General features: G+C 50.3%; 12 protein-coding genes across 12 annotated transcripts; 6 read left to right on the top strand and 6 right to left on the bottom strand.

Moving 5' to 3' along the window:
* Positions 1-25: 25 nt before the first annotated feature.
* On the bottom strand, positions 26-1,584 carry JCM6883_002875 (macro domain-containing protein; the record flags this gene model as incomplete). The annotated part of the gene is made up of 6 exons (XM_076630667.1): positions 26-363; positions 431-479; positions 547-893; positions 956-1,016; positions 1,085-1,100; positions 1,172-1,584. The coding sequence occupies 6 exons, from the start codon at positions 1,582-1,584 to the stop codon at positions 26-28; spliced, it is 1,224 nt and encodes a 407-aa protein (XP_076489404.1).
* A 193-nt stretch (positions 1,585-1,777) lies between these two features.
* On the top strand, positions 1,778-2,450 carry SNU13 (RNA binding protein SNU13; the record flags this gene model as incomplete). Its single annotated transcript, XM_076630668.1, has 5 exons — positions 1,778-1,855; positions 1,934-1,951; positions 2,030-2,059; positions 2,125-2,352; positions 2,424-2,450. 5 exons carry the CDS (start codon positions 1,778-1,780, stop codon positions 2,448-2,450), a joined length of 381 nt encoding a protein of 126 aa, XP_076489405.1.
* A 433-nt stretch (positions 2,451-2,883) lies between these two features.
* Positions 2,884-3,218, bottom strand: JCM6883_002877 (uncharacterized protein; the record flags this gene model as incomplete). Its single annotated transcript, XM_076630669.1, has 2 exons — positions 2,884-2,897; positions 2,984-3,218. 2 exons carry the CDS (start codon positions 3,216-3,218, stop codon positions 2,884-2,886), a joined length of 249 nt encoding a protein of 82 aa, XP_076489406.1.
* A 2,024-nt stretch (positions 3,219-5,242) lies between these two features.
* Positions 5,243-6,776, top strand: JCM6883_002878 (uncharacterized protein; the record flags this gene model as incomplete). The annotated part of the gene is made up of 5 exons (XM_076630670.1): positions 5,243-5,298; positions 5,364-5,450; positions 5,520-5,782; positions 5,846-6,612; positions 6,681-6,776. 5 exons carry the CDS (start codon positions 5,243-5,245, stop codon positions 6,774-6,776), a joined length of 1,269 nt encoding a protein of 422 aa, XP_076489407.1.
* A 339-nt stretch (positions 6,777-7,115) lies between these two features.
* Positions 7,116-8,625, top strand: INP54 (phosphoinositide 5-phosphatase INP54; the record flags this gene model as incomplete). The annotated part of the gene is made up of 4 exons (XM_076630671.1): positions 7,116-7,295; positions 7,375-7,845; positions 7,909-8,289; positions 8,368-8,625. 4 exons carry the CDS (start codon positions 7,116-7,118, stop codon positions 8,623-8,625), a joined length of 1,290 nt encoding a protein of 429 aa, XP_076489408.1.
* A 383-nt stretch (positions 8,626-9,008) lies between these two features.
* On the bottom strand, positions 9,009-10,125 carry JCM6883_002880 (ubiquitin-conjugating enzyme E2; the record flags this gene model as incomplete). Its single annotated transcript, XM_076630672.1, has 10 exons — positions 9,009-9,020; positions 9,092-9,112; positions 9,201-9,268; positions 9,344-9,382; positions 9,456-9,492; positions 9,562-9,624; positions 9,689-9,697; positions 9,767-9,825; positions 9,915-9,954; positions 10,021-10,125. The coding sequence occupies 10 exons, from the start codon at positions 10,123-10,125 to the stop codon at positions 9,009-9,011; spliced, it is 453 nt and encodes a 150-aa protein (XP_076489409.1).
* A 581-nt stretch (positions 10,126-10,706) lies between these two features.
* JCM6883_002881 (uncharacterized protein) lies at positions 10,707-11,150 on the top strand (the record flags this gene model as incomplete). The annotated part of the gene is made up of 4 exons (XM_076630673.1): positions 10,707-10,709; positions 10,778-10,854; positions 10,934-11,004; positions 11,071-11,150. The coding sequence occupies 4 exons, from the start codon at positions 10,707-10,709 to the stop codon at positions 11,148-11,150; spliced, it is 231 nt and encodes a 76-aa protein (XP_076489410.1).
* Positions 11,151-12,256: 1,106 nt separating this feature from the next.
* On the bottom strand, positions 12,257-14,833 carry JCM6883_002882 (uncharacterized protein; the record flags this gene model as incomplete). Its single annotated transcript, XM_076630674.1, has 12 exons — positions 12,257-12,419; positions 12,530-12,636; positions 12,769-12,918; positions 12,989-13,122; positions 13,198-13,493; positions 13,565-13,801; positions 13,866-13,939; positions 14,003-14,127; positions 14,194-14,218; positions 14,290-14,376; positions 14,449-14,625; positions 14,690-14,833. 12 exons carry the CDS (start codon positions 14,831-14,833, stop codon positions 12,257-12,259), a joined length of 1,719 nt encoding a protein of 572 aa, XP_076489411.1.
* Positions 14,834-14,982: 149 nt separating this feature from the next.
* JCM6883_002883 (uncharacterized protein) lies at positions 14,983-16,153 on the top strand (the record flags this gene model as incomplete). Its single annotated transcript, XM_076630675.1, has 3 exons — positions 14,983-15,406; positions 15,485-15,532; positions 15,600-16,153. 3 exons carry the CDS (start codon positions 14,983-14,985, stop codon positions 16,151-16,153), a joined length of 1,026 nt encoding a protein of 341 aa, XP_076489412.1.
* A 452-nt stretch (positions 16,154-16,605) lies between these two features.
* JCM6883_002884 (uncharacterized protein) lies at positions 16,606-18,221 on the bottom strand (the record flags this gene model as incomplete). The annotated part of the gene is made up of 9 exons (XM_076630676.1): positions 16,606-16,859; positions 16,954-17,010; positions 17,077-17,106; positions 17,171-17,283; positions 17,364-17,590; positions 17,650-17,719; positions 17,785-17,806; positions 17,891-18,132; positions 18,193-18,221. 9 exons carry the CDS (start codon positions 18,219-18,221, stop codon positions 16,606-16,608), a joined length of 1,044 nt encoding a protein of 347 aa, XP_076489413.1.
* A 901-nt stretch (positions 18,222-19,122) lies between these two features.
* Positions 19,123-19,895, top strand: JCM6883_002885 (uncharacterized protein; the record flags this gene model as incomplete). Its single annotated transcript, XM_076630677.1, has 3 exons — positions 19,123-19,275; positions 19,351-19,598; positions 19,664-19,895. 3 exons carry the CDS (start codon positions 19,123-19,125, stop codon positions 19,893-19,895), a joined length of 633 nt encoding a protein of 210 aa, XP_076489414.1.
* Positions 19,896-20,009: 114 nt separating this feature from the next.
* Positions 20,010-24,549, bottom strand: JCM6883_002886 (uncharacterized protein; the record flags this gene model as incomplete). The annotated part of the gene is made up of 5 exons (XM_076630678.1): positions 20,010-22,044; positions 22,112-22,416; positions 22,524-22,742; positions 22,815-23,939; positions 24,025-24,549. 5 exons carry the CDS (start codon positions 24,547-24,549, stop codon positions 20,010-20,012), a joined length of 4,209 nt encoding a protein of 1,402 aa, XP_076489415.1.
* Positions 24,550-24,576: the final 27 nt, after the last annotated feature.

A 24,576-nucleotide genomic window follows, 5' to 3' on the forward strand; every position in this document is an offset into this window, starting at 1 on the left:
GCACCTCTGGTCAGTCTCTGCCCTCTCAAGCAGCGGGAGGAGCAGCACCACCACCATGAGTGTGTTTCCCACTCTTCCTACGACTCGCCCTGCCTTCTGGCACTTTCCCTTTCCCTTCGCTCGTCGAGTCTTTTCCCTCTTCTCCTTTGCTTCCTTCTGGCGCAGCGTTCGGTTCTTCAGCCGAATTCATAGGCTCATCGACGTCGTCGGGACGTTTGTCAGTAGCCGGTCCAGATCCTTCTTGTTCAGCTCCTTCTCCAGTAGAGGGTTCCGTCGTTTCTCCTTCGTTCGAGGTTGACGCAGCGGGGGCGGGTTCGGCAGAGGGAGGAGGAGGAGGGAAGTAGGAAGGAAGGTTGTCGACGTCTATGTGGCGGCGTGAGGAGGATTAGCTTCGGATTCGAGTGGCAGAAAAAGGAAAACAAGAACGAACAAGAGGCGACGTCTACGGGACGGAAGTTGCAAAAGATGACTTGATCGATCTAGTTACTAAGGGAGTAAGTCCACCGTAACCCGTAAAGCAGAGCCTTGAGAGCAGGGACGACTCACTTTTTCACCTTTGTCACTCTCCAAAAACTTCCTCACTTCATCGCACGCAACCCTCGCCGCGTCCTCAATCGGATACCCATAAACTCCCGTCGAGATCCCCGAAAACGCAACACTCTTCAACCCATTCTCTACGCACAAATCCAAAGTTCCTCGGTAACAACTCCTCAGGAGTTCTTCACTTTCTCGTTTCTTCTGACGAGAATAGATCGGGCCGACCGTGTGAGCGATTTTGAGAGCGGGGAGACGGTGACCCGAGGTGAGCTTCGTTTCACCCGTAGCGGCACCTTTCAGTTCGGCGCATTCGAGGAGGAGAGATTTTCCGGCCGCTGAATGAATCGCTCCGTCGACTGGAAGAGAGCTCTAGGCATCAGTACAGTTCGGCTCAGGAACAGAGTGCTTAGGGACTCACCTCCTCCTCCTCCCAGGAGAGATTTGTTCGCTGCATTGACGATACAATCGACTTCGAGAGTCTGAAACCGAGAATGAAAACTGTCAGAAAACGAGCGAACTTTCCCCCCTGATAGCATGGGCGACTCACCGTGATATCTCCTTTCCTATATGATCATCCAGTCCGCAAGATGAGCCCAGAGACAGCTCAGAGGGAAGGGAAAGGGCAGAAGCTCACCAAATGTAAACTTTCTCGTTCAATTTCGCATCGAAAGGGTACAAAACTTCATCCTGTTCGTCTTCTGGCCATCCTACCAATCTAGTCCCTTGTTCATACTCGACTTTGATATTGTCCAACTCTTCTACTTTGATTCCCGTTCCTCTTTGAACGAGGGGAGGTTCCTCGACCTCTTTCCCTTTCTCTTCCGCGGCTGATTCTTCCGGAGTGGGTTCGACTGGAGGAGCATCTTGAATTTCAGCATCGTCACTGACCGGAGCGAGTACGTCGTCTGGCGTTTCGGTAGTAGGTTGAGTGATCTCGGCGGAAGGAGGAGGAGCCGGTCCTTCTTCTTCGGTTGATTCGGTTCGAGGTTGTTTGTTGTTGTTCTCTTCAGTGAGTGGTTCAGGTGATACAGATCGTTTCGTAGTCATTCTATAGTCGGCTTTTGTGGGGTTCAGATGAGAGAAGAGAGAACTTCGAAAAAATTCCCGCCTCTCTTCTTCTTCTTCTTTCTCCACCCCATTCAAACGAGCAGTGATCGCAGTTAGATCCCTGACGTGAGCTCACTTTTTACACCAACACCAAAAACAACCTACTCGCTACTCGCAAACCCACTGAGAAGAAATGGCAGAAGTCAACCCTAAAGCTTTCCCCCTCGCCGATTCGGCCCTCACCAACTCGATCCTCGATCTCGTTCAGCAAGTAAGTTTAGAAAACTGTCTTTTGATCTACTGAGTCGGTCGAAGAGAGTGCTAATGAGTTGTCTGACCTTGAAATTAGGCTTCTCACTACAAGCAGGTTTGTCTAACCTCTCTCTGCTCTCCTAAGCTGACGATCGGTTGAATTGATGAGATACTTTTTATGGGATGGTAACAGCTCAAGAAGGGAGCTAACGAGGCTACCAAGGTTCGTTCACCTCTTTCCTCATTCTGTCCCATTCGCTCCTAACTGACCTCCCTAACTGTTGATAGACCCTCAACCGAGGTATCTGTGAATTCATCATCATGACTGCCGACACCGAGCCCATCGAAATCCTCCTCCACTTGCCCCTCCTCTGCGAAGACAAGAACGTTCCCTACGTTTTCGTTCCTTCGAAGACTGCCCTCGGACGCGCTTGTGGAGTTTCGAGGCCCGTCATCGCCGCTTCGATCACTACGAACGAGGCTAGGGAATTGAGGGCTCAGATCGATACCATCAAGGTAAGACACAGTTTACTCTCAGTTTTCAGTTTTGTTTTGCTGATTCCTGATTTGACTTGTTGTCTTTACAGGGTCAAATCGAACGTCTCCTCATTTAAGAGTAGAAGCTCCATGTTCGGTGAACTAAAGTTGGGTTGCTGGATTGGAGAGGGAACGAAAGAGTCGGAAAGGGGAAGAAAACTTGACAGTCATTTTTTACTGGGATTAGGCGAGGTAGAAATGGCGGGAAAGAAAGCAAGCAGGGGATCGGAGATCTTAATTGATTGATCTGAAGTGAACCTCTTCCTCTTTTCCCATTCATCCTGTTCCGCCTAATCTTTGCGAGGAGTTTCCTCTTTTCTATCGTTTTTCCTATCTCTTATTCTTGTTGCAAACTCTAATCATCTCATCCAGACTCGCTCGCTCCCGTCTGTCGGGCTAGCTGTGTATGGCGGATAAGGGAACGAGTTGCACAGGCGAGAAGTGAGTGAAGACAGTGAAGAACAACAAAAAGTGAGAATGAGGAATGGTTGTCGGTCGAGCTGGAGCGCGCTACAGATCGAACTCTACATGATCGTACAAGGGATGCAGCATACGTCGCAGTCACACCTGTCCTTCTAACTTTCGGTCAGTTCGCCGTCGCACAACGTACTGAACGAAGTAAAGACTGACCCGCAAGGTTCCAACGAGAAGCAACCACCCCTTAATCTCATTGCCTCTTTCTCTTCCCCTGGGATCTGATCCTCTCTTGAGGATGCAGCGTCGTGTTGTTGTTGTTCGTGAAGAGGTTGATCAGGTGTTGATTCGGAGAGGGGGATCGACATCATTGTATCTCTTCGGTCGAGGGCTTGTTGGATCGCGTTGGTTTGGTTGGGCGGGTAACTCATGATTGATCGAGTGGGAGCTGCGAGGCGAGGGGAGGAGAGAAGGAAAGAGAGATGATGAGAGACGTTAGAGGGTTCCTCCTCGAACGAGGTAGTCGGCGTTGACGAGGGAGAACAGGAAGACTCACGATAGTTGTTCGAATGAGTTCGTACGAAGGGAGAGTGCGGTGTGGAAGAAGAAGAAAAGCAGCAGCACCGCCTCGCTCAAAACGTCAGAAATCGTTCGCAGCAAGTGTTTCGCAGCTTTGAAGAACTCGAGACAAGTCTGCCATACTGTACTGAAGACTTCGACTGAGATATTGCAGTCTCGGAAGAACGGAAGAGAAAAGTGGAAAGTGAAATCGAGCTCAACAGACTGAACTCGACTCTGGCGAAACAATTCTCTCACAAGACAAGAATCGTCCCGCCCTAGTGTTTGACGCCGCGATCTCGCCGGTTCTTCCACGTTACACGACCGGAGAACTCGTTCGATAGCAGGGAAACAAAGTCACTGTCACCGAGAGAAGCTCAACCCGAGATCTGACACTCAGATATCCCGCCTGGTGCGAGAAGTCTCTCCGCGGGCGTGAAGTCACTCAGCCACCTTTGAAAGAGACCTATCACTCCAACCAGAATCTCCGTGACCTCGAGTGTCAGTTCAAGCGAGTATCTCTCGGCGTTGGAGCGAAAACGAAAGAAAGCGTATCTTTTCGATTTGTGCCAAATTTTCGAAATCAGTTCGCTTACTGTGCCAACAGTGTCACCCATCAAGGTATCTCAAAGTGATACCAGAGCGTAACCCGAGATCAAGGGAAATCTAGGGTAGCGTTTTCGCCAGTTCCGCAGGGATCCGTGCGCTGTTCTTCCTCGTCGGAGAAAAAAGTTTTAATCAAACGCTCAACCAGACTCAAGTCCGGTTGAGCGCTCGATCCTCGAGGCTCATCTTCTTCGTTCCGCGTACAACGAGTAGTACAGCCTCGGTCGCAGGCGAGTTGTTTGACTTTCGTTTCGAACGGGGATTCTGCTCCAGCCTCGTTAGAGGCTGGAGCGGAAACAAGCCGCAACCTGGGCGACTTGTTATGCTGTGCCCCGTGCTGCAAAGCATGAAGCGGGAAAAGGGTTTTCATCTAGCGATGGGTGTTTGTTCTTGACAACAGTCAAAGCTACTCAAGCCTGCGTGACTCAGCTTGGCAAGTCGCAGTCCGGAAAGGACTAGCCATGTTTGATTGAGCATTTAGTTTACGGTGCAAAGTGAATCGGTACAAAGGGTGGTGATAGCGCTTTGAACCGAGCTTTGCGAAGTCAGTTGACCTTTTCCCCTTGGTTTGTGGTGGTCTGCCTCGACACAAACGGGAACCACTGAGAGCTACGAGCTGGCTCCGCCGCGATGACCGGGGATCTGAGCGCGCGAGAGACGTTCGTTCGCTGTATACGTAAAGTTCGAAGCTTGTTCTCGTGTCTTACCCATGCTCAATCATCGCGCCGTCTCCCGCTCTCAACTTCTCTCTCCGTATCTCACTTGACTCTTGCACAGAGTCTCGAAGATTCTAGCGGTACCCACGCACATGGTCCGTCGAAGCAGCGAAATGAATTTACGAAAAATATTCCTTTCTCCTATTCCCCCTCTCTCACCTCTCTCAACTAACTCAACAGGTGCTTCACGACTGCCTATCGAGGTGTTTTCAACCGTGCGAAAATCCAGTGAAAATCCCCACTTCGGAAGCTGTCTTCTCCCCGCTCCCCTTCCCCTCTCTCTCTCCTTCTTCCATCACACGATCTTCGACAAGCGAACCACCTGTTCTACAGCCCTCCTCGGTCGGCGCTGGTACTCCGTCTCCCCTCTCCCCTACCAGCCAGCCCCGACCTCTCCCCCTCCTCCCCCTCCCCAACTTCGTCATCTCGATCATCTCTTCCCCGCTCAAATCTCACACGACTTCTCGGCACGAACGACGCGTAGGAGAATGCCTCATAGTCTAGTGCACAGCGATCCGGACTCAGGGAGACACAGGAACGAGGGAAAAAGTTGTTTACATCCAGGTTCAACTTGGATGGGGGTACAGAGGAGCGGGAGGAATAGTTACGATGTAAAGGTCAAGATTGATACGTGAGCTGGTTCGCTCGCCTACTCGATTGACTTTTTCATTGACTAAGCAGCATCCGTGCAAACAGGGTCGACATTGAATCGGGAACTCTGGCTGGGACTTTGGAGATTAAGCACTTGACTCCTGAACTCGAAAGTCTCGTTACTTTCTTCGAGTGAGTACTACCCCCGTTTACGGGCGCGAGAAACAGAAAACTAATCTCGGAAAATCGTTTGCGAAAAAGAGGTGAAATCGTATCTGAAAGTGGACCAGGTTTCCTCACTTCAAACTACGGGGCGACGAAAGAAGACGACATGCGACACTGGAGAAGATTCCCTCCCTTCACTCGTAATCGTCTTGAACAACAAATGACGGGGACAAATTTGAACTTGCGAGGAGCGAGTAAGAAACCTTATTTGTTCATGAGATGGAAGGAGAGGTTCGTGTTACCTGAACACAAGGTCGATGCGATTCATGGTGCTAGTTTCGCGGGATTGTACTACGTCTGTAAGTTTTATGTCAATCTTGGAATGGGAGAGAAAAGCTGAAGAACTTGTTTCCAATGTTCAGGTCTCGATTTCGAACCAACCTCGTCAGAACTCTTTGCCGAAGCGAGTTCGTCAGTTCAACATCGTGGAATCTCGCCTCCCTCTTCGAGACCGTTCAGTTTCGCCGCCCCTCTGCCGCGTCGCCGTTCTTCCTCGAATTCGCAAACCGCTCCCTCTCAACTCGCTCAAACTCGACCTGCTCCCGTATCCGCACTTCTCACCGCTTCAACTCCTCCCGTTTCAATCGTCGAAAGACCTGCGTCCTCCCCGAGATCTGTATCTTACGCTGCGGCACTTCGAGGAGAAGGAGGACAAACCTCGACTTCTCCCTCTTCGAGTATCGCAGCATCTTCCCTCTCCTCCCTCGTCTCTTCAACTCCAACCTCGAGCGTACTCAGTGTCACTCCCCCTACGCCTTCAACGACTCCTCCACCTCCAGAATTACCAACTCCAAAATCGGAATACGAATCGGTCGAGACGGCGCTCCTCGCGAGTCAAACTTCTTTCATCGATCTCACTCAATCACCCGAGGTAGCTACGAGTCATCCGATGCTGTCTCCGACACCGCCTGTGGTTCCGTTCAACGATATGGCGTCGGAACGAGCTGAATCCGAGTGGCCGACGATTCCGAGCTCTCCTCCTCCGCTCCCTTCTTCGCCTCCACGTCTACATCACGATATCTCAAGCTTTGATCAGACGAGATCTTCTCGTGGGAGGAAAAATTCCCATCGAGAAGACGAGGTGGAGAATTTCGGATTGAAAAGTTGGACTGAAGCTACTCTCACTGGTGTAAGCCTTTCTCTTCTCCTCTCCCTATCTGGACCGTTTGCTGAAGAGGAGTGTGTTGGGAGAGATAGTTCTATCATTTCGCATGCTCAGAACCGTACCAACAATTATCGTTGAAATACGTTCCGACGACCCAAGGAGGTTCTCAAGCTTTCGAATTCGCTTGACCCTATACCATTACCATGCGTCGTCGTCTGAAGAAGGTTCTCCCCGATCATCACTCACCACTCGACCCGTTTCTGCTCAAATGTTGGAAATATTGAATCTTCTTCTTCTACTTTCTCTTTCGTACCTGTGTCTCTCTATCTCCTACGCTATGTCCCTTGTCGTAAAACCTTGTCGTCTCTCTCCTGTTGAACCTGTAAACTCGAATGTAATCAGCTGTTCAAAAGGTCACCGTTTCTCTCAAGCTCTCTCACGAAAGAAAGTTTCGACTCACTTTAGAATTCTCCTCTTTCCCCCACTTTTTTCGCCCGTTACTCAACTCGCCTCCCTTCCCTCGACAAATGCGGGTTCAATGCGCTACCTATAACGGCCATTTAGGGCAAGGTCACTCGGTCCTATCCTACGAAGGCGAAGGGGAAGATCTCGCAAGTTGGTTGAATCCGACTCTCCTACCCGATGGATCAGAACGGGGAGAAGCTCCGGATATAGTTGCTGTTGGGTTTCAGGAAATGATCCCTTTGGTTCGTACACCTTCGTCCCTCTTCACTCTCCGGGAAAGGAGCTGATGAGATCATTGTGTTTGTTGTGAGGGAGGAATAGCACCTAGCTCTCGCAGGTTTCACCAGTACCGCTCTGGACTTACACGAAGACAAGATTAAACTCGCTATCGAGCGGACGCATACGAAGACAGAAGCGGGAGGAGGAGGAACGACTTATTCACTCATTTCTCGAAAATCGTTAGGAGGAATCGCTTTACTCGTTTATTCGAGCGATCAGACTCTTACGTCTAGACTGCAAGAGGTGAGAGTAGCTACTGCAGGGTGTGGGGTGTTTGGATTCATGGGGAATAAAGGAGCGGTTGGGATTCGATTCAGTTTGAAAGGAGAAGAGGGAGAGGGAGATTCTCTTTCGAGTTGGACGTTCGTGACGGCTCATTTGGCGGCTCATCAGGAGAAGGTGGAGAGAAGGAATTGGGATTGGAAGGAGATCGTACAGAGATTGGTCTTTGTCAGTGAAAAGACAGGGAAGGAAGAAAGTTTGTATGAAACTGGTCATTTATTCGTTTTCGGAGTGAGCCTTTCCCTCCCCTCTCTCCCTCTCTCTGATCACGGACTGATACGGATGATGATATAGGACCTCAACTATCGTATCTCCCTCACCTCACCTCGTAAACTAGCTCCCCATCTCCTCTCACACCACATCTCGACGCTCGTTTCTCCCCTCTCCGACTCCTCTTCCCTCTCTTCCTCGCTCTCCACTCTCCTCCCTCACGATCAACTGCACCAGCAACTTTCCCGACAGAAAACTCTCCATCATCTCTCAGAAGCGCCGATTACGTTCCCTCCGACATATAAATTCAAACCTGGGACGAGGGAGACGTACAAAGATTTCAGGAAACGAGTCCCAGGTTGGTGCGATCGGATATTGTATGCCGTAGCCGAGAGTGAGACAGAGGGTTTTGAGACAGAGATGTATAGGAGTGAAATGGATTTCACGGCATCGGATCACAAACCCGTTAGTTTATCTCCCTGTCTTCTATTCTTCCTCCGTCTCTCGCGAATCTGACGAGTATCACTGTGATTGTGAAAACAGGTAACCGCTCTCTTCAATATCCCCTCTCCTTCTTCTTCCTCCCTTCCCGTTAAATCTCCTTACCCAATCTCTCCAACTTGGCGTCAATCCCAAACTCTCGGAATGCTCCTAGATCGACTCGTTGGATTGATTTGGTGTGTGATCATGTTGGCGGGGTTGAATAAAGATGTGAGATTGGGGATTGTGAATTTGGGAGGATTGGCGGTCGGAGGTTGGGTGTATAAGTTTGGTGGAGTGGGATGGAGGTTGTTGTCGTAATCCAGCGGGTGGGGAAATCGAAGGGACGTGATGCCGCAGGGGCACGAAGGATCTGGTGTCGAAATTACCTCGAAATATGGGTTTGTCGTCTGCTTTCATATTTAATTCTTGCTTATGTAGCACTACCTCTCTCACATCTTGTCTCAACTACCCCATCAGTTCAAACTTGTCATTCTCTTAGTTGTACTGTCTCTCTTCGATGGTCTCGAGAGAGTGAGCCACTAGGGATGGAAACGATTCGAAGATTGCGTATGAACAAGAAGGAGAAGTGACGACTACTAAAGTGCTAGTAGAAGATTGTCGTTGCTATTGACGTTAAGCGAAGTTCGGTCGAAGAGACGAAGAACGAAGGTGAAGGAGGAGAGGGAGAAAGGGTGAGCAGTTTATTGTGCGTGCTGTTCCCCACGCGCAAACGCATCAGTATCTCATTGTGTCGAGAAAAGTTTAGAGAGTGCGTCTGAATTACCTTCTTGACCCATTCTTGCGCCTGAGAGAAACGAAGGAAGGAGAAGGAAAAAGAGCGAGATCAGCGCTTCAAACTCTTCACGACCGAGTGAAGAAATAATTGAACTTACGGTCTTGGTGAACTGTGCTCGATCTGCGTTGTAAACTTCGGCGATCGAAGCGACGAGAGCATCGTCGGCTGAATTTTTCGCACGAAAGCCATAATCAGTCCTGAAGAAAGCAAGAGAACGACGAGGGAATGGGGAAAACTCACGATTAGGTTCTTGTAGTAGTTGTACAAGGGCTCGGAGAACTGTTCCGTTGCAAAGAACGAAGAGTCAGCGTCAAGTCGAACATGCCGAGTTTTGATTTGGGAAGTGAACCACTTTGCTCGATCTTGGTTGAAGGTTTCCATGCTTCAGCCTGAGCGGTGTATTCAAATACTAGTGAGCTCATGCCGTAAGAGTGGAGAGACAGAGAGCGCAGACGAACCTTGAGCAGTCCCATACAAATCGCACCGTCGTCCGTCACGTTCGGGTGGTAAATCCTTGTAGTCTATTCGTGTGTGGTACCCGCTTACATCAGCATCTACCGCATATGTAGCCCGAGCGACACTCACGAATTTAACCTACGAGAGAGTAAGAGAATCAGTTTTCACTTTCTTCTCTCGACGGAACGAGAGGAAGGGAGAGCTCACAGTAGGGGATTTGAAAGGGTACTCTACGGGGAAAGTCATATCGATCCCAAACTTTCCACCTATTCAACAACAACAGATCACACGACCCGGTTCAGTTGGTTCAACTGCGCTCAAGTTTCTTGATTGATCTCGAGGAGAAGAGACTAACTTTGGTAAGCTGAATCTGTAGGACCTTCAATCTTTCCAGTCTGCCGCTCTTTCAATCATGTTCAGCTCCAGCAGAACACTCGAGCTGAAAGAGATGAGAAACTGACCCAATGACGAAGGTTATCTTCATCCGGTTGAGCAACGACAAAAGGGATAGATTCGGATTGAAGTTCGGCGTATTCTTTCGCTAGGCGTTTAGTTGCGGCGGCCATAGTGGGAGTGACGTGGAGTGAGAGGAAGGGGAGAGATGAAGGGAGGGGATGGAGGTGAGACTTTCTGGTCTGCTCGCGCGAGTGGAGAGGTCAGTAGCAAGCTCTGCTGTAACGAGGGTGTAGAGATAGGCTCACGCGAGCGGATGAGTCAACAGGAGTGAGTCGAAGAAGCTGAAGTTTCCGAACGATCTTCGCTCAGAGCTCGCAAATCTCGTTTTCCGCTGGAATTATAAGCGAAGCCTTACTGGCGATGAGCCGCGTGAACATCAGGAGCGTCCATTCGGAGCTCGCACCAAAATGTCCTTTTCAGCCGCGGAGTCTTCGTACTGATTTACTACGCTTTGACGCTGTGCCGCACCGCTTTCGACAGATGAGTACGGCCTGGCTTCCAAGCTACAGTACACTACGGTACATGCTTTGTTTGTAGAGGAAGCAGCAGCGGTAAAAATGTGAAACCACGACGTCATGTTGAAAGACCGTTTCGTACTAAATCTCATTCCATGCTGCTCTCTTCCTTCCACTTCACTTCACACATATCAAAGACCCCCACTTTTCACCTCCAACAACCCAACTCGATCAATATGGTGAGTTCTCATGAAGTCCAGAGAGTAAGTTGTCAAAACGCTAACCCTGGGCCGTTGCGATATCACAGAACAACATCGGACAAACTGGAGCTGCTGCCTCTGGTACTACTACCACCACTCAAGGTTCCGCTCAAGGAGGTGACGCGTGAGCTCTACCCTCCTCCTCTCCTCTCTTCGAAGTTACGCGTGCTTATCTTTCCCCCTCCCTTCCGCTTGTCGCGCAGTCTCGACAAGGGAGTCAACGCTGCTCTCGGCAAAGCCGGACACGGTCAATCCGCTTCCACTACCGAGAAGAGTCAGTCCTTTCTCTCCTCCGCGACTCTCCTTCGCTTTTCGCTGACTAGGTTTGATCCGACGATAGTCTCCGACGGTATCCGTACGGGATTCAAGAAGTTGACTGGAAAGGACGTCCCTGTGAAGGATAAGGAGTACGGTCAATAAGAAGTGAAAGGAGATGGGTTTGTAAATAGTTTTGACATTGCGAATAAACTTCAAGAGAGTTCAGTACCCTCTTTCTTCTTTGCTTCGCTGCCGAGCGACAGACACTTCCCTATCGTTGCGACTATTCGTCGTCTATGCTCACCACAAGCTACTCGATCCGTCGAGTGTGGCCGTTCGTCTACGATCCGAGCGTCGTCGCTCGAACGCTCACGCACAAATCTCCTCTGAGCTATACTCCCAAAAACTCCGAAAACCGAGGAGATGTGTGACCAGCTAGCGATTTAAACTCTCAAACGTCGAACATAAGCTCCTCGACTCTAAAGCTCGGAGTATCGAAAAATAGAAGCTGTAGAGGGCCTGAGCCACTCGGTCGACTCGTTGGGAATCTTGCTGTCCGAGAACCTTGTCGAGACAGAGAATCTTGCTGTCCGAGAACCTTGTCGAGACAGAGTGGCGGCTCTGTCGACTCGTTGGGATCCGGAAACCACGAGTTGCGAAATCTCTCTTTTTCTGCTCCTCCTGCAGGTTTTGGGCCAAATCCCTATGAATCGCTGCCCTCTGAGCCCTCTCGTTGTCACCGATGAACTCCTCTTGACGAGACAGCTGAGAGACCCACAAGTGGTTGAGCTACAAAATTTTGGATGAACTCGATTCATTTTCACTCTGTCGTTTCCGAATCACACAGCATGAATCACTCGACGGGAGTTCCGGGGACGAAAGCTCGGCGGCGTTCGCTTACGTTCCGATTACTACGTTTCCGATTCCGTACCGTACGACCAAGTTTCCGTTCTCCATTTGACGATTTCCAGTTCCGATTTCACGATGTCCGTCTCGAGCTCGAGTCTCTTCGATACTCCTAGGTTCATGCTGTGACGGGAACTAGCTGTGAGAGGTGACTCTCTCCTGCTGGGTTTCTTAGAGTCGTATCAAGACTGATGCGGCTGGGACGACCGATCTTGTCAATCGAGTCGTCTGCCTTTCTTTTCTACCCTTTGAGTCGTTCTCCTCCCGTTCCTCTTGACGATGATTGACGAGAACGAGCATCGTCATTCCATTAGAGCTACATATCATCCTTGTCGACAAAAGAAACAACCCAGAAACTTCTCTCAGGCCTGTCCCTTCCTTCTCTGCATCTCCGCTTGCTTCTCCTTCTCCTGTCTCTCCCTCACGACCGACGGTACTCGCTCCTTCCTCCTCTCGTCTAGCTCTGCAGTTTTCATCCAACTTTCTTCATCTAATTGTTTCTTGCCGTGACTTAGTGCCATCAATCTACGTCACGGACCGTGGTTAGCGTGAGTCATCGCTTGCCGAAAGGGGCAAGAGGGTAGGACAAGCGGGAAGGGAAGGGGAGAGAGCGAAAGGGAAGGAGAATGATTCACCGAGAAACAGTCATTCGGAACAAGAGGTCTTCTTGAGTCATCGCACCGGAGGTACCTCCACCTGAGTGAGAGGCTTGTCGTCGGGAAACGAAATCGGCTTGAATGACCTGTTGAGGGACGAGCGAGAGATCGAGAATCGAGAATTGGAGAAATGGGCAAAGACGAAGAGGCGGAGGGAAACGCGCAAGTCATTAGTATCTATGCCGGTTCTCAAGAGAGAGATTGATGAAAAAACTTACATCAGACATTTCAGGAGGAATCGAAAACTCCTCGTATTTGACTTTCTGAATGAACGTTCTAAACCTCCTCAATTCCTCCTCATCACTATTTCTTCCTTTCTCTATCGGGGTCATTCTTCTCTTCGGTTCGACGAAGACTGTACAATCCGTCTATACCACCTCCCTTCGTCAGCTCCTGATCTTTCGAAAGATGAAGAGGGAAAAGGAAGACTAAACGTACGGGTACGATCGATTTCCCTTCGGAGGCGACGATGAATCCTAGATCGGTTTCGAGTTCGAAAGAAGAGAAAGGGAATTCATAAACTAGTTTTTGTTGAGAAATCGTCGTTGAAAGGGATCTCAAATTCCTCACTCCTGTTCTCTCCTCAAGCGTTCTCGTCAGTCTCGAGGAAAGAAGAAGGGGAGACAGGGAGAGGGAACGGGACGAACCAGTATCGTTCAACTTCCCTTCCCCTAAATTGATCAGATCGATTAAAACGTTTGTTCCGCGAGATAATTGCAAGAATCCGCTATCGAGAGTTTCATCCCTACTTCTCGGGGAGAACCGGGTGGAAGGGTCATTGAGAGAAGTTATTGTTGGTGCGAGAGGAGCGAAGGAGGGTAGGAGGGAGGACAGGAGAGGAGCGAGAGACGAGGAGGAGGAAGGAGAAGAAGTGGATTGGAGTGGGAATGCGAGGTTCAAGGAGAGGGAACCGAGTGCGAGACCGGTGGCGTGGCGTGTGTGACTGTAAGAATATAGTGAGGGCCTGTACAACCAACCTTTCGGATGGGTGAGATTGATTGACAAGAAACTCACATTCGAGCAATCAAAGCCAAAAGTAACCATTCTGCGGCTTCAAGATCTCCTTCGAGAGCTTCTTCCGCGATATACTCGATCAGTTCGTGTCGGACCGATCCGAAGTCGAGATCTTGAATGGACGAAAGATCGAGAGGAGAAGGTGCGGGTAAAGCGTAGAGAACGTGGAGAGCTGGAACAACTTGAGGCGGTGGGGCGTCGTCTCCGTGCTCAAATACGTCGAATCCGTTCGATAGACTGTCATTCAAGACAAGAGGGAGTGAGCGATGGCTATTTTGCCGATTAGCGAGCACGGACTTACGAAGTTTCACCGAGAATACCAACAAACTCGTAGACGTCCGTTGACCTCAGTTTGTCTCCGAGATCGGTATAGATCTGAGCAGATTACTATCTCGTTAGCCTCGAAGGAGGAAATGGAGAGGGAGAAATCGAGCTCACTTTCGCAATCATTCCGAAATGAGGTTCCTGAGGCAGCGGAAACTTGTTTGGTAGCGCTGTAGAGGTTGAAGGAGTTGACGCGGCGGACGAAGATAACTTCAGGTTCGATAAAGCTGATTCGAGTTCTGTGGAAGGAGTAGAGGTTCATTGAGCGTTTCTTCGACTTCCCAATGAACCAATTCGCTCCCTACCTCGACCAGTTAGACCATCGAGCTTCTGTGATCGTGTACGAAACAGTAAGCCAAGTTCGAACGAATACTAATGAGCTCGACGGAAGCTTCGCTCACCTGTTTAACCCATTCCGTCTCTCCCGGCGGACTAACGATGTAGAAGACCTGTCTTTCCCTCAGCTTCGAGTAATCTTCGTGAGCCGCCTACATCCACACATACAGGCCTCGTCAGCTGAGCCTGTCGCGCAAACGAAGGAGAATCTGAAAATCGCTCACGGTCGAAGTATTCTCCTCCGTCTCCTCAATCCCGTACATTAAAAGCTGGTTCTTCGCGCCGAGAGCTCTGTACAACTCAGTCCCGTACCCCGTATCCTGTACCATTGCTCTGAACCGGACTAAAGAACCCGGTCGAGGTAATTTCGATTGATTCGAGAGGGCCGTAACTGCTGGGAGCTAGTAGCAGCCGGAAAGCCTCAGTACGAGCCCTGAAGTGGTACTGAGAAGATCCGCAACGCACCTGGGAGCGAGCATCTCGCAAGAGGGATTCGAAAGATTCCTGAACGCGTAGTTCGAATCCATCGAGGGTTGAGTCGTGCTCGAGGAAAAGTTTCTCGATTAGTTGGAGAGGTTGCTTGAGTGCTAGGTCGAGGTCGGCTAGCATCCTTGTCGCGTGCAAGTGGAGGAGAGAGAGAGAGTTCGCGATGGAGTTCGATCAGCGTTTCATTCTCGACTGATCACTCTACCGCTCGCTCTGAAGGTTCTCTTGCTTTGTGGACACTACAGGGAGCTCCGACCCTCGATGATCCCGTCATGATTCGCCGTTCCAGTCAATTTACCACCACCTCCTCATCTTCTCCTCGACTCGAGTTCCCCCTGCCTCCTTCGGCCTCTGCTCAGTCCTCTGCGTCCTCGAAGAAGTCATCGATGATTTCGTCGCCTCGCTCGAAACGACCTCAAACAGTGCAGATGCCGTTCCCTCAAACGAACCTCGCCTACAGCTTAGAACCGAGTCCGCCGGTCTCTCAGAGGAGGGAATTCATGAGGGAACCGAGCTGGGAGACAACGAGAACTTATAGTAGGGACAGAAGTAGCAGAGGAGCACGAGAGTCAGGGGTTTCGATCGTGGTTTCGGAGGCGGAAGAAGGAAGTTTCGAATTTGGAGGTAGCTCCCTTAGCTCGAGTGGGAAGAGTAGTTCAGGCTCGAGGTTCACGGAACAATGTACGAGGGATCTCGGTAAGCTCGCGCGGTGCTTATATCCGGTTTGAGACGCCGCAAGGCAGAAGACTGATTCTCGTTTTCTCGTTTTCGCAGAACGACAAGAAAATGGAGCTCTTCGAGTCTGGTTCAGCGAGTTTGCCGGTAAGAGACGAGTCAGTGAATATCTCTGCAGTATTCTGTAACCCATCCCTTCTGCTTGATTATGCAGGGCCTATCAAACCTGAATCCGTCGAATCTCTTCCACCCTCGAACGACGACCTCTCCACACCCGAAACCCCCTCACTCTCCCTCCCATCTTCCCGAACTTCTTCACCCTCGAACGAAGGTCCTTCGACACCTCCCCTCCTGTTCCCCGAGCCTCCTTCCCCTAAAGCTCAATCCCGATCTCGTTCGAAATCTTCCTCTCCTTTGTCTTTTCTCCCCTCTTCGGATTCCCATCACCCTTCCACGTGCGGCTTACATCTCTTCATCCCCCGTTCTCCCCTCCTGCATCGGTTCTCAACTCCTCAACTCCGATCTCCCTCTCCCAACTCAGCCGACGCTTCCTTGAACGACGATGATGATGCAGAGTGGGATTCATGGGAATATTTACCAGCTTCGGATCTGATACCGACTAGTAGAGGAAGTCAGAAATACGCATTCCCGATTGAAGAGGAAAGTTTCGTTAAAAGAGTGGTTTGCCCGAGACCGGAGGTTAGGATGAGGGAAAGGTATAGAGGTTTGAGGGAGGTGCCGCCTATACCAGTGAAGGGAGTGAGCTAGCGAGGCTGAATATTGACATGGATTGTTTGGGGTTTTTTTGGTTTCGGAATCGCCGGTTATACCCTCGCGTTTTCTCAGCTTCTAGCATTATGTTGTATGTCTCAAGGGTTTATCGCATATCTGTTACTCACTCGCTTGATATATTAACTACATCGCAACTATTTTGACTCACCTTTCGTTTCTCGCAACCCGAGGTTTTTTTCTTTCTTCAACCTCAAGCTCTTCGCATTGTTCGCCGAGACAACGAGACGGCCAGACCAAGATGAGAGTCAAAGGTATCCAATGCTATCCGAGATTGAGGTAACCGAAGAGTGCGACTAGAAAAAGGAAACAATCAACAAAAAACGAAAGAACGAAGCCAAAAACCAAACCCGGAACCAGAGACAGACCAACACAGAGAAACGTATTCAAGCGAGAACCCTATTCTTTCCTCTTCCATCCCCTTTATTCAACTAGTCCGAATCACTCAAAACAAGTACTTCTTCCTTCCCCTTCTCCATTTTGATCTTTTTCCTCTCGCTTCCACTACCTCCTCCTCCGGAAGAAGATCCTTGACTTCTCTCCGTAAGAGGAATCACAGCTTCACCGGCTTCTCGTTTGATCCCTTTACGAGCGACAAGTTTCGCTTGTTCTTCGAGTTGTTTCAATTCGCGTTCGAGTCGAGCAAGTTCTCCTCCTCCTCCTGAAACAGCATCGTCTTCATCGTCTGAGATGACGAATCGTTTGAGGTTTGGGTTTAGATTTCGAATGTTTATGAGAGGTGGAGGTGGAAGCGGAATTTGAGCGAGATTTGGAGGGACCGGCGATGGGAGGAGCGGGTGAAGAGGACGTAGAGAGGGAGCGGGGACGTTCGGCAGCTAAGACGAGAAGTAGGGTTAGTGCTCAAGTGAGAAGGGAGGAAGAGATCGAAGAGGAGGACCTACGAGCGATGAATTTTTCCAATTCGAGAATAGCTGGTTGTGGCAACAAAACAAGACTCAGAATCGTTTCGCTAGAAAAGAGAGTGCTCGGACTTACTTCGACTACGGTAGCGGAACTCGAAGACGTGGAAAGGTCGATTCGAGCGGTCGATCCAATTGTACTTGTATCTCCAAGACGGTTTTGACGCGGTAGCTTGTGAAGCGCCGAAACTGGGAAAAGGGAGGAGAGGAGTTCAGTCAGTCTAGAGAGTCACAAGATGAACCTAGGCATCGAAGCGAGAGAGGCTCACGAAACTGCATGGGTCAGGGTAGCTTTTTTCGAATCTTCGTGAACGACGGGAGGGCCTGAAACATTTGGATAGTGCTTCGGCGGTTGCTCAACGCGAGTCTTGCTCGAATATCTACAAATTTGGAGAGATACAGAGCCGAGCGATTTGAATATCGTTTCGTCGGCCGACGCGAGTTGAGCGTCGGAAGTCGTTGGAACATCGCAAAAAACAAATGGTCGTTCGGTCGCCTGTCGCGGAATGTTAGCATACAGCTACTCCTTTGTGAGGCATGGTCGATTGCACGTACTGGGCCAGTACGAACGCCGGTGATTGCGCGTGAAGAGGGAAGTAGGACGTTGAAGCAATACCTTCTTTGGCTGAGAACATTGGCAGCGACATTTTCAGAATCCAGAGCGGCGGTTGGTCGGAGAAGAGTGCTTACGATTCTCCGTTGACGATAGCTGCTGCTTCGAAGATCCGTTATCCCTCTCGGGAAGAATGAGGAAGGTCAAGCGATCACTCGATTCGAGGTTGGCGAATCGACTTACTTCGCCGTTGGGACTGCAATTCTCGAAGATGATAAAGCCGAACCCGAGAAAGGTCGACTCGTTTTATACCACCAAATTCCTTGATTGGACGAGAAACGTTGAAGTTGAAAGCGAACGTCTGATTCGTCTGACTCTCGATATAGCAAATCGTCTTGTTCCCCTGTTGTTCGACTCCGTACATCGGCGCATCTTTCCCATCCACTGTCATCCAAGCCGTGAATTCGCGAATCGAGGGGAGAGCTCTGCGGAGAGAAAGGATCAGTGAACAAAGTCGGAAGAGGGTCAAGAGAGCGCGGACTCACAGTCGGGTGGCGGGAGGCGGATACTCCATCTTTCTGGGTGTGCTGGGGTTGCAGGACTAAGTCGAGTGAAGGGTAGAAAGTGAAGAAGAGGATCAGCGAACCTTCATCTCTTTTGCTCTCTGTCGACAGCTCATCACGATCGGGACCCTCGATACTTTGCTCAGGTATGCATTCAACCTCTATCTCTGATTCGACTGGGGCGTACGAGTCTGTCGTTTCACGGGGAGCCGATTCGACCACCTTCCCTCGATTCCCCCCTCTCGACCCATCTTTTCGCTGTCAAGATGCGCGCTCTCGGCTAGTGGAGAGAGAGTGCAGGCTACTATAGGCAGATTCATTCAAGCTTCTGTTCCGTTTCTCCCGTTTCTGACTACAAAAGCCAAAAAGAAATGATTCTCGACGGCCACTTACGTTGAAACGGTCGCTACGGAACTTCGTGCACAAGAGGAAGAGAGAGTGATCAGCTCCCGTAGTCCATATCGAAGATATCGAAGCCCGGTCTGTACTTCCTCCGTCAGCGCACACCATTCGGCGCGAACTACAACCTGTTCAACACTACTCAATTAAGGGGTCTCTTAGGGTTGTAATCCATCGCTAGAGCGCTCTGACGGGGTTCAGGTGACAAGTTATCGCATGCTTGCAGTGGGGCCAGAACCATCTCTTAGGCTCAAAGAGTGAGAAAACCAGTTTTTCCACCGTGTTTGACTTTCGGGAAACTCTCCGTCGCGAAATTAACGCTCAAAACGTCTGCTCGACCTGCTTGTCTGCACTACTCTACTTGATCCACTCACGCTAACAACGCAAGCGAGACGCGACGAGACGAAGGGCTCGAGCCTCTTGTTGCGTTTCACCCTTTTTGCTCTCGAACCTTCTATCCGATTCGTACTGTGCTCTTCTCCGGCTTTCTCGCAACCACACACTCATTTGAAGATGTACCTGACCGACACTTCATGGCTCCCAGCCTGGCAATTCTCCTTCCTCTCTCTCCTCGCCGTCTCATCAATCGCAACTTGCCTCATGTCGATCGCGACTCTCGCCTACCAGTTGCACTTTACTGTAGGCTACATCAAGTCTGTCCCCGCTGTGAGTAGCCTCTTCCTCTGTCAACAGGCCAAGAACGCTCACCACGACTTCACTGCCCGATCATTCAACTTGCAGCTCCTCGTCTGTCCAGCCCTCACCGTAGCCCACGCTTCCTTCTTCCTTTCCCCTGTCACTCCCACCTCGACTAGACGACGGAAGATGTTGGTATCACTCCAAGTCGAACTCCTCTCTCTAGTCTTGCTCGGCCTTTTCACGCTCGCAACGGTCGCTCGACTTCATTCGTCGACACCAGGGTTGTATAGCAGTTGTGGAGGATACTTTATGTGTGTATCGCTACAAGCTGATGTAGCTCTCGCGTGGTTGTAAGCAAAAAGAACTTTTCTACTCCGTGAAAGAACTTCGCTCAAACGCTTTTCCTCCCTTTCAGCTCTTTACTCTTCCTTGTCCTCCTATTCTTTCCGCTCTTCGTCGCGACATTGTATCACTATCGACAAAGCAAGTCCAATACGATCTTCCGTGAATCTTTCGTATTGTTCAATTGGCGAGTTTACAATTCAGGCGAAAGAGGGAACCGAGGATTGGGAGAAGGAGGAATGAGGGTCGGGGAACAAAAGGGACAAGACGAGGAACAGAGTGACAGCCGATTCGTATTAGCATGATGAACGAGTGAACGCGACAACAAGGTTGGAACTGAAACAGAAAGAAAACTCTGAGCGGCGAGAAACAACAACAAACTAAACGAAACCAACGACAGAGAGAGAGAGAGACAATGACTATTCGTTCGCTTCTTCCTTTTTCGGTCGTACATACTTTTGCCTCGGCAATTTCTCCAAACTAGCTTTCCCCGACCTCTTGAGGAATTCCAATCTCGTATTCATCCTTTCCCTCCCATCTTTCTTTTGTTTCCATTCTTTCCTCTTCTCCAATTTTTTCTTCTCCTCCTCCGTACCCGTCAACAAGATCTTATCGTCCTCATAGGTCCATTCGACGACGAGTTGTTTCTTCTTCGCGATCCTCCATTCTCTCGTCCCTTCATCAGGGCAACGATCTGAGGAGTAGAGTCGCGTGACTTCTCTGAAGAGATCAAGATTCTGCGGACAACAAGCGCACCAGTAGACTCCGTCTACGACTTCGAAAGGGAGAGAAAGTTCAGTCGCGATCGTTTCGAGAGTTTCGTAGATGTTTCTGTTGCTCTCCGGGTTAATTTGTCGAGTAGGAGCCGGAGGAGCTACTTCATTCAAGATTGTCGGAGCGGGAACGAAAACGTTGGCGATGGTTGTAGAGGTAGGGACGGGTACAGGAGGTTGAGATTTTCGGGGAGAAGAGGAGGCTTCGAGGGCGGCACGGGGAATTCGAGGAGAAACAGAAGGTGGTCGAACGGAAGAAGGTGGAGGAGGACTTTGACCCGGTTCGACTTGATCCCTCCAGGCTCCGACATCTTCGGAACTGATAGAAGTACCTTTTCGAGCTTTCCTCGTCGGTAGTCGATCTGTCTCCACGTACGAAGCGGCTCGGTTCTTGCCAGCCTTGACGCCTCCTCCTCCTTGTCGTCCATCCCGAACTTTCTCGTTAACCGGTTCAAGCCGAGCGTTCTCCTTTTCGACTTCCATCTCTTCCTCAACTTCCGTTCCTTCGCCTACTTGATTCGCAACCATCCCTCGAGCAATCTCGTATTCGTCTCTCGTCCATTCCTCTGCTTCCCTCTCCATCTCCGTCATTCCTTCCAAGTCCTGTTCCTCCTCCGCTCGATTCTCTCCCTCTCGTTCCCGTAACGTTTTGAATCGATTCAAAACTTTGAGATGATCCTGAGCGATGAGTTGACATCCGATAGTGAGAGATGGGGAGAAAGGAGGTTCGGAAGGGTCGAGATTGATGAATGGGTTCGAAGGGTCGAAATCGGAATCGGAATCGGAATCGCTGTCGACGTCGAATCCCAGCTGAAGATCGGGAACTTGAGCTTCAGGTTCTTCTTGGTCCCCTTGTTGTCCGACCTCGAGTTCAGGGCGTCCCATTTCCTCATCCTCGTCCTTATCCTCATGGCCGTTACCGACGATTTCCCACTCTTCCCCAATTTCTTCTCCGACTTCTTTCCCAGCAGCAGCCGCCTCGAGTTGTTTCACGAGTTCCCGATCCGACGAAGTCGTTTCTGCCGTATCCGTTCTTTTCGGTCCCTTTCCCATCATCGGTTCATCTACCTCCATCTTCATTTGCTCCCCATTCCCGTTCCCTTCTCCTACCTCGACGAATTCCCCATCACCTTCCTCGGTCCCCGGCTCTTCGTCGTCTTCGTCTTCGTTCTCAGATTCAGATTGACCGAACAATGATTCTTGTTTGAAAGGACTCGGTAGAACTGAATATTGAGAATGATGAATAACCGTTTCTGCCTCTGACAAAGGAGCCGGGCTCGGGCGAGTGAAGGAAGGAGAACGGAGGGGAGTCGTGGGTCCTTCGAGTTCCTGCGGGGGCTGTCGAGGAGGAGAGAATGAGGAAGAGGGATTTTTGAGGGCGACGGGAGAGGGGGAACGGAGTTGAGCTTGGGCTTGGGCTTCAGCTTGAGGAGGAGTCGGGGGTTCGAGGCGAGCGGAGGTGAGCGAAGGAGGAGCGCGATTGGGATGAGAGCCGTATGAAGCGCGTGGACGAGTGGAGGAGGCTTGAGAAACGGGTTGAACGGATCTTGAGGATCCTCGATTCTGAGCGGGAGTCGATTTTGTCGAGGTCGGTGTCGATGCTTTGGCTGGGGCAGTCGTGGCATGAGGAATAAATTGTAGAGCGGTCGAGCTGGGACCGGATGAAGCCCTGACGACCGGTCTAAGTAGTCAAGGATCTCGAGCCAATCAGTCTCGTGAAACTGTTTGCATCGGATAACTCGACTCACTGAGTAGGTTGAACCTCTTCCATCCTCTCATCCTGATCATCCTCATCTCTCGCTCGATATTTCCCCTTCTCTTTCCTCCGTCTCTTGATTTCCTCCGCTTCCCTTTCCTCTCTCTGCCTCTTCCTCTCACCCGCGCCGGCGTTGTCGCGTTTCTTCGTCCCACTCGTCTTCGGGTTGACTCTGTTCATTCTCCTACGCTTGATTTCCTCCGCTAATCTAACTTTTTCCGCGATTCTTCTCTGCCAAACCGATCGTTTCGTCCCTTCATACTTCGATTTCCATTCCTCCTTACTTAATTGTCGATACTGCAAGCCAGACCACAAGAAATCCACTCCTTTTCAGCTCAGACTTCCGACTCAAAGGAGAAGAGAAGAGAAGAAGGGAAGGAGTGAAGGATTTTGCGGCGACTCACCATTCCCGCTAAATTTTCCCAAACAATCGGATTCTTCTCGATCCCTAATAGCTCACACCTCGTTAACTCTTCCAATACTTTCGTTTCGAAGTCGTCGGGTTGTAGTTGAACCTCTTCGAGCGCTTCGAGCGCTGCGAGCGAGTGAGCGATTTGAAGGAGGAATGAACTCGTTCGAAGTTTGTAGCGCTCCTCCCATTCGACTGCAGAGTACCACGGATACTACATCGCAGGAAGAACCTTGTATGAGCAAAGAGCGGCAGAGAGAGGACAGAGGGGTCAGGAAGGACGTACGAGTTTCGCTAAACACTCATACGCTTGTTGTTTGGTCAAATCCATCCAATCCATCCATTCAACCCTAGTCAATTCCTCTACCAATCTCTTATCGTCCTCCTCTTGATCCCGTTTCTTTTCCTCATCGTCTTCTTTCTCTTCTTCGTTCATTTCCGCGTTCTCGAAATCTCCATACTCATCCCCTCCTCCTCCTCCTCCGTTCGAGATCCGATCGAGCTCGTCATCAGCTTCATCGGGAGGTAGAGGTACTTCGACGGCTTTCTTCAAGTTTGATGCCGCTTTCTCTGTCGAACGAGGCGATTGAGTAACCGGTTCGAGTTGTTGACCTGCTGATGTCGTAGTAGCGACGATGAATGAGGGGGGTTTTGGAGCTGGAGGAGGAGGGACGGGACGATGACGAGGTCGAGAAGAGGTTGTTGATAAAAATATTGAGGGTTTACGAGGTTGAGTCGGTTTCGAGGAGGAAGAAACGGAAGGACGATTTTGAGTTTGCGTGGAAAGAGGTTTCGACGTCGAGGGCGAAGCGAGTTGTGAAGGTTGTTGAGGGGCTGGTCGACGAGCAGAAGGAGGTGGAGGAGGAGGGGGAGGTGAAGAAGCCAGGACTAGAACCTGAGGTCGTTTATTCTGGATTTGACTCGGATGAGGCGTCTTCTTTGTCGTCGTTGGTTTCGAGACGGGTAGAGGAGCGAGACGACGTGCTTGAGTGGAAGTCGAAGTGGAAGCAGAAGTAGAGGCGACAACTTGAGGTGGGGGAGGAGGTTTCTTGATCGGTTTCGATTTCGGAGCGGAAGTGTCGGATCCTGAAACTGAAGGTGAAGGTTCATCGAATCCATCATCGTTCTGCTGTTTCTTAGGCGGTACAGGTGTCGGTTCTTTCTTCTTCTTCTTCCCGTTCTTCCCGTGGATCGTGCTCGCGATTGGGTCCGCTTTCAGTTTCGAATCGGAAGATTGAGTGACTTTTTTCTTCTTCGTCGAAGGTTCCTTGTCCTTTTCCTCCTCCTCCTCCTCCTCCGAATCGTCGTCTTCCGATTCCAACTGCTCGAGGTAACGCTTCGCTGCATTATCCGCTTCGTCTCGATTATCTCGATGATAACTCTGCCACGAGTCCTTTGTATGATCCGGGTACTGTTTCTCCACGAACTCCTCTCGTATCAGTCCGTGCAAATCGTCGATATGAAGAAGGAAGCGAGAGAAAGAGAGTGGAGAGTACCTTTTTAGCCAAATGAACGTAAATATCCTTTTTCTGCCATTTCTTCTTCTCAGCTTCCCCGAGCGCAATCATCAAACGTCTCCAATCTTTCTTATCATCGAACGGGACTCTCTTCTTCTTTGGTTTCTTCTTCTTAGGCGATTCATCATCATCATCATCGGCTGAAGTTGTTGAAGGACGATTCTTTCGTTTCTTCGATTCCTTTTCGACCGTTGGCTCATCCTCGGATTCTTCCGTGTCCTCTTCGTTCGTAGCTTTCATCTTCCCCTTCCCCTTGTCCTTGTCCTTCTCTCGTGCTCGTTCCCTCTTGATCTTCTCTATCCTCCTCTCGATATCCTCGCGATGATCCTTGAAATGACTATGCCAACTCTGTTCCGAATGGTTCGGTAATCGCCCGCTGTTGACTCCTTCCCGGAACGTAGTAGGTTTCGAGTGTTGGTGAGATGGATAAGTCGAGAGGAATCGAGCGAGGAGGTCTTTGTCTTGCTGTGTGTAGGGGGTTCGACCGACCGCCCTACAGTACATGATCGGGTTAGTACGCGAATGAGAGAA

This window comes from Sporobolomyces salmoneus (assembly GCF_050403485.1).
Source record: "Sporobolomyces salmoneus JCM6883 DNA, S_salmoneus_JCM6883_v1_ctg11, whole genome shotgun sequence".
Lineage (NCBI taxonomy): Eukaryota > Fungi > Basidiomycota > Microbotryomycetes > Sporidiobolales > Sporidiobolaceae > Sporobolomyces > Sporobolomyces salmoneus.